Below are 11,657 nucleotides of genomic sequence, written 5' to 3'. Positions count from 1 at the left end.
GCTGTTGTTTTGTCAGTGAAATATTATTTAATTGTTTTAAGCTTTTTGTTGACTTTGAAGTGCTTAAGTTGATATTTTTGAACATTTAATTTGTTAGATTATTGTAGAGTGGATAAAACTGTCAAACACAGCTGCTTCCAGCACGGCCGGAGGAGAGGTGGCCGAGCAGATGCACGACACACACAGCTCACAGGTTTGCATTTCTAGATGTTGCAGATGTTGCAGAAATTGACAGTAAAGAACTCAGAGATCCAGCGCTGTCTCCTGCCCCTGATTTCTACACCACAACACAACGACAGGCGTAACTCACACAAACGGGTAACATGAGGCTCAGATGCTTTGGACATGTTCACATATACTGGACACAGAATGATGAAGATGGAGCTGCAGGAAGGAGGAAAAGAGGAAAAGACAGAAAAGATTCACAGATGTGGAGAAAAAGGACACGACAGGTTCTGTTTGTTAGTTTTTCTTTATTTGGTAAAGATTCAGAAATAAAGAGAAGATCACATGTTTGAATATAATATTAATGTTCTGTAATTACACAAGTTGTAAAATCTTTCCAGAGTGAGACAGAGACTGTGCAGAGACTGTAGAAGGACAGAGCAGCAGCAGAGCAGTCCAGATCCACTGATGATCCTCTGTCAGATCCAGAGGGACACACAGGGATGATGCTGGACTCTACATTGTGTCTGACAGTGGAGCTGTTCTCAGAGCAGTTCACTCTGCAGCACTGACAGTCATCTGCACTTCATTCCTCTGTCAGTCACTGCTGGATGAAGCTCTCCTCTCCACCTCCCAGTAACATGGCCCAGTCAGAGCGTCTCTACACACAAGCTGCTGCTGCTTCAACCTCTCTGGATCATCAGGACACAGCTGCTCCTCTCTCAGCACACACACCGTCCTGTTTACCATCATATCCACCTGCAGAGAGAAGGAGGAAGAGCAGAGGAGATAAACGAGTGTTTCCAGAGACTCTTCATCAGCTGTCAGTCAGTGATGCAGCACATCCAGTATAAAGAGCAGCAGGGACTTCAGTGCTGGGACTGTACTAGGACTCATTGTTGCTTCACTTTTTCTGATCTTTGGATTTTTATTGAAGTTGATGAAAATGTTTTTCCCTCCTAGTTTGAGTTTGGACTTTCATTCATTAGAAGAACCTTGGTGTGTCCACTCTGAGCTCTGTAGGAACCCCAACAACAAGCCCAACAATCCAGATGTTCCAGCTGTTAACTGGAGGAATTCCATCCAAACATCTGCTCTCACTAACTTCTTCCTCACCTACAGACTGTGTTCTTCACTGCTTTAAACTTGGAAATGAATGCAGTCATTGGTCTGCGTGCTGCTTTGTTCAGAGAGCTGATTGGCTGTTGACAGCGTTTGATCAGAGCGTGTCAGCCGTTACTATGGTGACCATAAAGGTGAGAAACAGGAAGTGTTTGTGTCCAATCCTGAAGCCTGTCACCATTCTCCTCTCACAGCTTCACTGAGAAGCTGCAGCTTTACAGGAAACACTGGATCTTTGTTTCATACTGACTGTGTTTAGTACAATACTGCTGACAGCACCACCCACTCACTCCATCACTCTACTTACTCCAGAGTCTCCAGTCTGTAGTCTGGACTCTGCTGAAGATCAGACAGCTGCTTCACATCTGAATCCTGCAGCTTGTCATTGTTACTCAGCTCCAGCTCTCTCAGATGGGAGGGGTTGGACTTCAGCGCTGCTGCCAGATAATCACAGCTGATCTTTGACAAACCACAGCCCCTCAATCTGTATAAAGAATGAAAGATGTAAGTTTATTAGACAAAGTGTGAACTTGAAATCATTCAGTGTTTCATCATCTGTTCAGAGCTGAAGAAGGTTCAGAATGTAGAAGTTTAGAAAATGGAAACTCCAAACAGCTGAAGCCAACAGGAAGCAGCTTCAAACAGGAAACTGTGCAGAGTTTCAGACTATATGTCCTGATGCAGCCAGTTGGATTTTGGAGATTTGAATCTCTGTTCTGTGACTAAGTCCTTGAATCATTTCTTCCAGTTGGTCCAACAAGACAGACTAAGTATTGGACATGTGTTGTGGCTCCATTAGGGGAGCTTCTACATGTGATGTGATGGCCCCTCTGGGTCTGTCAGGTCACAGCACTGAAGAGAGCTCAAACTGGGCACACAGTGGTTCCAGTCTGGACCAAAGACTCTATACTGGGACTGAGGGACTGCTCTGACTGCACCCACTGGGACTTTTTAAAGGCTCATGTTCTCACTTAGATCATCGATTTCTACTGACATTTCTTTCTGGGAAAAATGGGGATTACTTTGGAAACAGGAAGTATTTTCCCCAATAAGCAGCCCTGGATTAGCAAATCACTCCAACATGTTCTCAGGCAGAAGAAGCTGTCTTGTTATGAGGGAGAGAAGAACAAGATTGAGGCACAGAAACTTGTTGAAAGAGAGATACCTTGGCTCATGTGATTAGAGGATCACCAGGGGGTCCTTTGTCCCTCTTTGGGGGGACACTCCCACTGGGTTTAAATCTGGGACTCTCGGCCATTTGACCTTAGAACTGAAGAAGCTTCTCGGATGAGAGGTGAAACGTCTTCAAGCAACTTTAAGAAGTCCAGACGCTTTTCTTTGCTAACTCCTTTGACTACGATGTCCTGGATGACTGAGAACCTTCACAGACATGCTGGATGTTGTGTTTTTCTCCACAATTTTAATTATAAGCTAGATATATTGCTGCTAACAGCAACAGGGATGAGTCAGCGAGTTAGTTGGGTTTGTGAATCATGATTCATGAGTCAGTAAAATGATTCTCGAGTATTGAACGATTCGTTCATGATTCAGGAAATAGCAGAGGACATTGAGACACAGTTGTTGGAGAGAATTAATACATCACCGTGGTACGCTTTGCAGGTTGACAAGTCCACACATGTGGACAATAAGGCAATACTACTTGTTTATGTGCGATACCTTTATCAGGAGGATGTGCATGAGGATATGTTGTGTGCACTATCATTGCCAACCAAAACCACAGCTACAGAACTATTCAGGTCACTGGATGATTATGTATCAGGAAAACTTAAATGGTCTTTTTGTGTCGGCATATGCACAGACGGAGCTGCTGCCATGACCGGACGGGTGTCTGGTTTGACTACTCGGATTAAGGAGGTTGCACCTGAATGTGAATCTACACATTGTGTCACTCACAGAGAAATGCTGGCTAGCTGAAAAATGCCACCAGAACTTAACAGCGTATTGAATGATGTTGTTGGAGTTATTAACCACATCAAAGCCCACGCCCTCAACTCACGCCTGTTCGAGCAACTTTGTGAGGAGATGAACGCGGAGCACAGGCGCCTTCTCTTGCACACAGAAATAAGGTGGTTATCCCGAGGGAGATTGATGGGTTTAGATTTTATTATTGTCATTTGTATTAAGAAATATTTAACCATATATGCTTAGAGGTGTATAATCGATTGTGTAGTGATAGGATGTGTGATCTTTAGTAGGCTTTGTGTGCATTCCAGAGTGCACTGGCTTTCACACCCACATCCTGGGAGCATGGGAGAGGTCGTACCTTCTCTTATTGTTTTATGGTAGGATAAACATGTTTTAGTCTAAGTGCCTTTTGTTTAGATGAACTGCTGGACTTCCAGGCCAGCAGGTTTAGGGAAGTCGTTTATGGGGTCACACTCTGACCCCACACACACACACACACACACGCACGCACGCACGCACGCACGCACGCACACATGGTATTCTTTGTTCACATGTATAACTATGTAAGATGTCATATGTTAATGACCCTATGCATATTCATGTAACCACAATAAAAGGAGTGCTATGGGGAACCTGGCTGAGAGTCTGACGGAGGTCAAGTGGCTGGAATGACACTTGGCTCCAGACAGGCCTCCCCGTGCACGGAAACATAAAGAACTTTGCCTACTTGTGTCTTGTTCTTGCTGTGTGGCAAATTGTCCTGAACGTTACAGCGAATAGGTTTATGCTACGAACCTATCATTAATTGGTCCTTCGAGCCGGATCCTTGGAATCGACATTCACCGAGGGGAAAAGAGACACGCCGAAAGACTGACGTCAGCCAGGACTTATAGAGGCCCTGCAGCAAAGACCCGAGGCGTGAGAATTTGTCATCGGGCCGGTGGATTAGCCGTCTGTTTTTTCTCCTCGATGGATGACGATTGACGGGATCTGACGGGACTGATGCTGCACGCAATGAGCAACACCAAGTAATTTCGAAGAGCCCGACTCTATAACTGTGTGAGTGTGTTGACCCTTAGCCACTTTGTGGGGCTAAGTACGGTGTTTTTCGCTACTTTGTGGAGCGATAGGTACAGACCACTTTGTGAGGTACTGTAGTGAGTCCTCCGCCACTTTGTGAGGTGTTGAGAAGTTCCGCGGGGTCCAGACTGTGCTGGACAATAGGCCTATTTTGTGTTGTTGTTGTTGTGTGAGTGTGTTTGTGTGAGTGGGTGCGGAGCAGAACACGCGGTCTATGACGTCAGCTTTTATTGTTATTATGGGTTCCCAAGCAACCAAGAGTGCGTTGGAGGGTGATGAGAAGTTTATGATGAAATTCGCTCCTGGAAGCACAAAGTATTTAGGACATTGGCGCAAGAAATATGATTTTGAAGGTAAATTGGTTGTAGGACAATGTCAAATGTTAATAGACCAGTTGACATTAAAGGCAGCTTGTGCAAAAGGGAAATTGAAACAGGAGAGAGAGTTACAGCTGGCATCCGCTAAACTGTGGTTAGAGCAGGCGCAGAAAAGACAGGAGGCAGTGAACGCGAAGAGAGCAGCTTTGCAGGCATTAGCTGTGAAACCTGAAGACGAGACGGTACAGTCTACTTCAGTGGTGCTGACGTTAAGGGACCAACAGTGTAGAGCAGCATTAGAGAGGGAGAGAGAGGCCAGAGAGGAGGAAGAAAAACAGGAACAGGAAAAGAGGGAGAGAGAGGAGGAAGATAGAGTGCGACAGGAGTTTGGGGATGCCGCAGCACAATATTTAAGCCCTTATAACACTAGATCCAAAGCTAAAAGGGATGAGACGGGTGCAGCTGGCATGCCTGTCTACCCTGTCCATGCAGCAGATACCTTTCCCATGGTGGAGGTCGCGAATCCCCATTTTGGTGTTGCAGGTGACCCAAGCCGTGTTATTTATGTTTACAGGCCATGGACTGAATCTGAATGTGCAGAGGCATGTAAAGGTCTAGGAGACCCGTTGACTAATGTTGATGAATTTATCGCCCGACACAAGCAACTCTGCTCCTCGTACCGCTTAAACGGTCAGGAAATAGAAGCCACTTTTAGGAAGTGTCTCACATATAACTGGGCTCGGGTGCGAGGCACCTACATAGGGAGGGATGGTAATACCGTCCTACCCTATGGCCATGCAAATTTAGGAGACCAAGTTAATGGGGTTTATGAGCGTCTTAGAACTACCTTTAAAGCTTCTGTAGATTACAACAAAATTGCCCAATGTGTGCAGAAAGAAGGAGAGGATGTTCATGAGTTCAGGGCGAGATTAGAGGAAGTTTTCAAAGAACATAGCGGCCTTGAAGAGAGTGCAGAGAAGGCCAGCCCATTAAGGCCAGCAGCAGTTAAAGCATACTTTGATGAATGGCTTTCATTCACCCATTGCTGATTTTATCAGAAAACAAAATGTTAGTCATAACACTGACGGGTCCGTTGAATGCATGAATTGGGCCCGCCATGCGCAGGAAGTTATTAAAAATAAAAAAAAGAAATCACAAAGCTCTGCGGCCGCTGCCTTTTTAGCAGGTGAAATTTTGTTTCAGGGACAGGCTGGAAGAGAGAAAAATAGAGGCAGGAGTAGGAGAAATAGGGGCTCATGGCAATTTAGGGGGAATCGTGGCAAAAAGAACGATATATGCTATGCATGTGGGGAAAAGGGGCACCACGCAAGAGAGTGCCCTGATCGCATGCCTGAAGAGTATAGACACCCTGATGCAAGAAACCCTCATTATAATAAATGACTAGCACCTGTTGATACTGCTAACACACATACATGTACAAATGATCCCCTAGTTTACCAGAATTTACAACAGCCTGTGTTTCAGACTCTAGATTTAACTGAAGTATTGTTAAATCTGTCAGGGAAAGAAGTAAAACCAGTTCGCACGTTGACTGTGCAAGGCAAAACTGTTCAATTTCTGTGTGATTCAGGTGCAGATAAAACTGTTTTAAAAGATCATGTGTCAGGAGTTGACCCTTCAAGTGGCACAATTTATGTGAAGTCTGCAAATGGTCAGTTAAATCAGCATAGAATCTCTAAACCAGTGTGGATTAGAGATCCTACCACAGGAGAGGCAGCTCAGGGTTCAGTTGTAATGTGCCCAACTTGTCCGGTGAACCTCTTGGGAAGAGATATGATGATGAAACTTGGAATTTCAATAATTCCAACATCCATTGGGATGATAGCCGCAGGAAAAGGAGAAACTGCTGAGACAATGGTTCATCAGGACAGTGGGGATTTGCATTATTACTGGACACTTGACCTGTCGGCCTCCAGACCTGATCAAATAAACTGTAAACTGTTAGCTGCGGCTGAGGAAATGTTGACAACCAGCCACGACACACAGGCACCAGAAGACTTGCATGTCACACTGAGATTTAAGACCACGCCTGGGCCTGATGAGGCCTACACAGATAAAGTGCTGAAATTAGGCCCACAGAGGATCACCATAAAAACAATATACACTGATGGTGAAACCATGGCTGGATGTAGTGTGATCCTTTCTGAAGCTGCACAACAACTTTTTACAGGGCAGACACCACATATTTCATTGACAAAGAGTGGCATGGCTGAGTGGACAGACTTAGCATCTTTGGTGAGACAGGGGGAGAGTGTTGGAATGTGGCAGCAAGCTGGAGGGGGTTGGGAGACAGACATGCAGCACAGCATCTTTCGTAAAAAGCTGGGATGGGTGACACATACTACACCACAAACACACTTAAAGGGAGGTGAGAATGACAGAACAGAATGATATGTTTTAGATGTCAAAGATCACCCGGAGCTTAAACAGGTCCCAGAGAATCTCTGGTCTACTGGGAAGACTGATGTGGGGTTAATGATAACAGCGAGTCCAGTAGTAATAAAGCCCAAAATGTCTTTTAGGCCAAGAGTGAAACAATATCCCTTGAAGCCTGATGCAGTGGAAGGCATTAAACCAGTAATAGAGGATATGATTAAAGCAGGGATACTAGTTGAAGCTCCACAGGCAGTATGTAACACACCCATCTTCCCAGTTAGAAAGGCTGATTCACAGTCATGGCGCATGATTCAAGACTTAAGAGCTGTAAATCAGGCAGTGGAGAGTATAGCTCCATGCGTCCCCGACCCCCACACTTTGTTAAATCAGCTCAAACCAGACAAGACACACTTCACTGTGGTGGATTTAAGTAATGCTTTTTTTTCCATACCAGTGCATGAGAATTCACAAGGCTGGTTTGGTTTTACGTATCAAGGCAAAAAATACACATACACCAGATTGCCGCAAGGTTTTTGTGATAGTCCTACAATTTTCACACAGAGTATTACAAATTGTCTGTCTGATTTTGTAGTTCCATCACATTCACAGATGTTGGTATATGTCGATGACATTTTAATTGCATCCGATTCAGAGAAGAATTGTAGAGACGTATCATTGACATTGCTAACTCACTTAGCTGAAACAGGTAACAAGGCCTCACTTTCAAAGTTACAGTGGGTAAAGACAGAAGTGACATTTTTAGGACATCTGCTTAGTGCTGCAGGGAAGAGCATACATCCAGAAAGGAAAACAGCTATTCTGGCAGCACCTAGGCCAAAGACAAAGAAACACATGATGCAATTTCTAGGGTTGCTAAATTTCTGTTGATCGTGGATGCCCCATTACGCTGAAGTTGCGCAGCCATTATTAGATATGATGTACAGTAAACCTTTGGCTATGTCAGAAAGTTTGAGTTGGACCCCTGAGGGGGAGCAAGCTCTGTGCATGCTGAAACAGATGCTGACAGGAGCATCAGTTCTAGGGCTTCCAGATTATAACAAGCCTTTTGTTCAAACTGTTGACTGTAAAGGGCATTTTATGACATCCATGTTAGCACAAAAATGTGGAGGTAGAATGAAGCCAGTAGCTTATTATTCTAAGAGGCTGGATTCAGTGGCTTGTGCCTTACCTCACTGTGTGCGATCTGTGTGTGCAGCTGCTGAAGCCGTAAAGTGTTCTGGTGAAATTGTTTTGTTTCACCCTTTGACCCTGCTAGTTCCACATGAGGTGGATGTTTTATTGCTGCAGACTAAAATGACATTCTTGTCACCTGCAAGACACTTATCTTTAATGTCATTGTTGCTCTCCCAGCCACACGTAACTATTAAACGGTGTACAACTTTGAATCCCTCTACACTGTTACCCACAGAGGAAGAGGGTACACCACATGTGTGTCGTGAGCATGTGGAAAAACAGTGTAAACCTAGAAGTGATTTAACGGACATACCACTCACTGAGGGCAAGGTTTGGTTTGTTGATGGTTCAAGTTTTAAAACAGCAGAGGGAAAGACTAAAACGGGCTTTGCTGTTGTGGATGATGTACAGGTCATCTGTGCTGGGCAGTTATCACATTCCATGTCTGCCCAAGCAGCTGAGATAGTGGCTCTGACGGAAGCCTGTAAAGCAGCTGAGGGGCAGGCAGTGACTATATATACAGACAGTCAATATGCCTATGCCACACTTTATTTCTTTGCCGCTCAGTGGTCAAGACGAGGCATGACAACATCAACAGGGAAACCTGTGGAGCATGCAAAGCTTTTACAGAGCCTGTTGAAAGCAGTCTTATTGCCCAGTAAAGTTGCGGTTTGTAAATGTGCAGCACACACACGTGGCACTGACCCTGTTGCACTGGGCAACGCCTTTGCAGATAAAAATTGCAAAGGAAGCGGCCCTTGGATCACATGGGGTTCATATTCTGACATCTCAGGAGCAAACTATGCCCATTACACATGATGTGTTAGCAGACATGCAGTCACACTCACCTCCAGCTGAGAAGCAGCTGTGGCTCACTAAAGGAGCAAGCCTGAGGGGTGATGTCTATTATCTTTGTGATAAACCTATATTGCCTAAGAACTTATATAGGACTGCTGCAATTTTGAGCCATGGGCTCTGCCATGTCTCCACAGCTGGGATGGTGGCAGCAGTCGAACAGCAGTTTTTCACACTGGGATTCGATGCTTATTCAAAACATTTTTGTAAAGCATGTTTAATATGTTGTAAACATAATGCTCAGGGGAACCTCAGACCTAGAAGAGGAAGGTTTCCCAGACCCAGCTACCCATTTGAAGTAATCCATATGGATTTCATTGAGTTGTCTAACTGTAACACCTACAGGTACTGCCTGGTAATTGTGTGCCCATTCTCAAAGTGGGTTGAAATTGTCCCCACTAAGAAAGCAGATGCTATTTCGGTGGCTAAGGCAATATGCAAAAATGTGATCCCAGAGCATGGGATCCCCCAGACTATTTACAGTGACAATGGTCCTCATTTTGTGAATGAAGTAATTGAGAAAATGTCACAGCATCTGGGGATAACACTGAAAAACCACTGCTCATACCACCCACAAAGTGAAGGGCTGGTTGAAAGGACTAATGGCACAGTAAAGCTGAGGCTCAGGAAAACAATGGAGGAAACAGGCAGAACATGGGTAGACTGCATTGAGCTAGTGAAAATGTATATGAGAATTACGCCAACTGATAATGGCCTAACTCCTTTTGAAATAATATATGGCAGGCCATTTAGAGTTCCAGTGTTTTGTAATGAGAATGATAAAGCAGAAGAAGAAAACACACTAGCAGAGTGGATGATTAAAATGCTGAAAAGCAAAGAAGTCATGAGTGCAAATAATCTGCCAGATGATTCTGTTTCTGTACAGGAAGAACGTCTGAAGCCAGGGGACTGGGTGCTGATAAAGGTCATAAAGAGGAAGTGCTGGTCAAAGCCACGGTGGGACAGACCGTACCAGGCTCTGCTGACAACACCAACAGCTGTGAAAATTGCAGAACGACCCACCTGGATACACCAAAGCCACTGCAAGAAGGTGACACACATCCAGGCCAGCTCGGAGTAAGTGGCAGGAAGACCGGGTACAAAGGGGGGGGGAAAGCCTCCAGGGCCCCTCGTCTCAATCCGGTGAAGAAACCAGCTGAGCCACAGGTACTCATCAGATGGCTGGAAAAGTGTTGTCTACCCTGCTGGGTGTAATGGCTTTGATGTCGTCATGGTCAGCAGTGGAGACCCTGTATGTCCAAGGAAACCACACCCAATACCCTCATGGCTATTCTACAAACTTTTGGTGGCAGTTTATGAATACAACTGCTCACTTGAACAATAGGATGGACTGCTATGTGTGTGCTCATATGCCGTTGTCCGCATATACATCTGGACTGTGGCCGTACAGCATACCAGCGGACAGAAGTTGGTGTCTGTTAGGCTTAGCAACTCACCCTGGCTACAGAGTCCTCTGGTCCAAGGCCAACTATAGTACACCTCTGAACATCACCTGGACTAAGTCGCCACTTCTGAACGTGAATTGTTCTGGACAAACTGACTTATTGGCTTGGCCTCAAGTGTCAGACCCACTGCCGGACATAATATTGCTGAACAAACTGAACGCAGCTCAACTACCGGTGTGTGTGATGAACAATGGAACACTGTCAGTGGGAGAGCTGCCGCTTCACTTATGTAGATACATATACTCCTATTGCCCTCCAGAGAACGAGAGCAGGTGTATGAAATGCTTGACCAGTGCGAAGTGTGCTGAGAACTTGACGTTGAGGAGGACTGAATGCAAGTTCAACCTGGCTTACAGAATGCCAGTAAAAGCAAAGAGCCAGAAGTGGACAGGCTGTGCAAAGACAGTACCGAGCAGTAAAGGAACAAGAGTGTTGGCTGATTGGTATTTCATGTGTGGACATAAAGCCTATCTATCACTCCCTGAGGGATGGGGAGGATTATGTGCCTTGGTGAAGTTATCAGATCATGTCTTCTTCATGGACAGAGTTGAACATCACCCTAGCAACTGACGGAAGCGTGAGGTGGATATAGCCTCACCAAACTCTTTTGGAGTGACAGTAGACACTGGAGTGCCACGGGAATTCCGCATTTGGAGTGGAGGAGCTAAGTTCTCTTTCGTTCTTGTCCAAGATCCTGGAGAGACTAGTTCTCTCCCAGCTCCAGGCGTACTTGGACACGAACAATATCGCTGAGAAATTTCAATCTGCCTTTAAGCCATTGCATAGCACTGAAACGGCGTTGGTTAGAGTTCTTAATGATATTCTTGTAATCACTGATACTGGACGCTCTATGGTCCTAGTTTTACTGGACCTCTCTTCGGCCTTTGATATGGTGGACCATAACATTTTATTACTAAGACTTGAGCACACTGTGGGTATTAGAGGCACTGCCCTCGACTGGTTTAAATCATATCTCGCTGATAGATCCTTTTCAGTTAACTTAGGCACCTTCTCCTCTTCCTCCGCTCCGGTCTGCTGTGGTGTGCCTCAAGGATCAGTTTTAGGCCCTATTCTCTTTTCACTGTATTTGCTCCCCCTAGGTGCAATCTTTGAAAAATACAATATCGCCTTCTAC

The 11,657-nt window shown here is 45.1% G+C and overlaps 1 protein-coding gene across 2 annotated transcripts in view; it reads right to left on the bottom strand.

Moving 5' to 3' along the window:
- Positions 1-453: 453 nt before the first annotated feature.
- The window catches only part of LOC134634088 (NACHT, LRR and PYD domains-containing protein 12-like), a 245,424-nt gene continuing 234,220 nt past the window's right edge, over positions 454-11,657 (bottom strand). For both annotated transcript variants that reach the window (XM_065471633.1, XM_063483150.1), the window contains 2 exons: positions 1,595-1,771; positions 454-924 (listed from right to left, as the gene is read on the bottom strand). In XM_065471633.1, the coding sequence (XP_065327705.1) occupies positions 915-924; positions 1,595-1,771 (187 nt within the window). In that variant the 3' untranslated portion in view covers positions 454-914. The remainder of the gene's footprint in view (positions 925-1,594; positions 1,772-11,657) is intronic.

The sequence above is a fragment of the Pelmatolapia mariae genome, linkage group LG9 (genome assembly GCF_036321145.2).
Source record: "Pelmatolapia mariae isolate MD_Pm_ZW linkage group LG9, Pm_UMD_F_2, whole genome shotgun sequence".
Taxonomy (NCBI): domain Eukaryota; kingdom Metazoa; phylum Chordata; class Actinopteri; order Cichliformes; family Cichlidae; genus Pelmatolapia; species Pelmatolapia mariae.
Note: the sequence above shows the minus strand (reverse complement) of the source record. Positions and strands in the feature narration are given on the sequence as shown.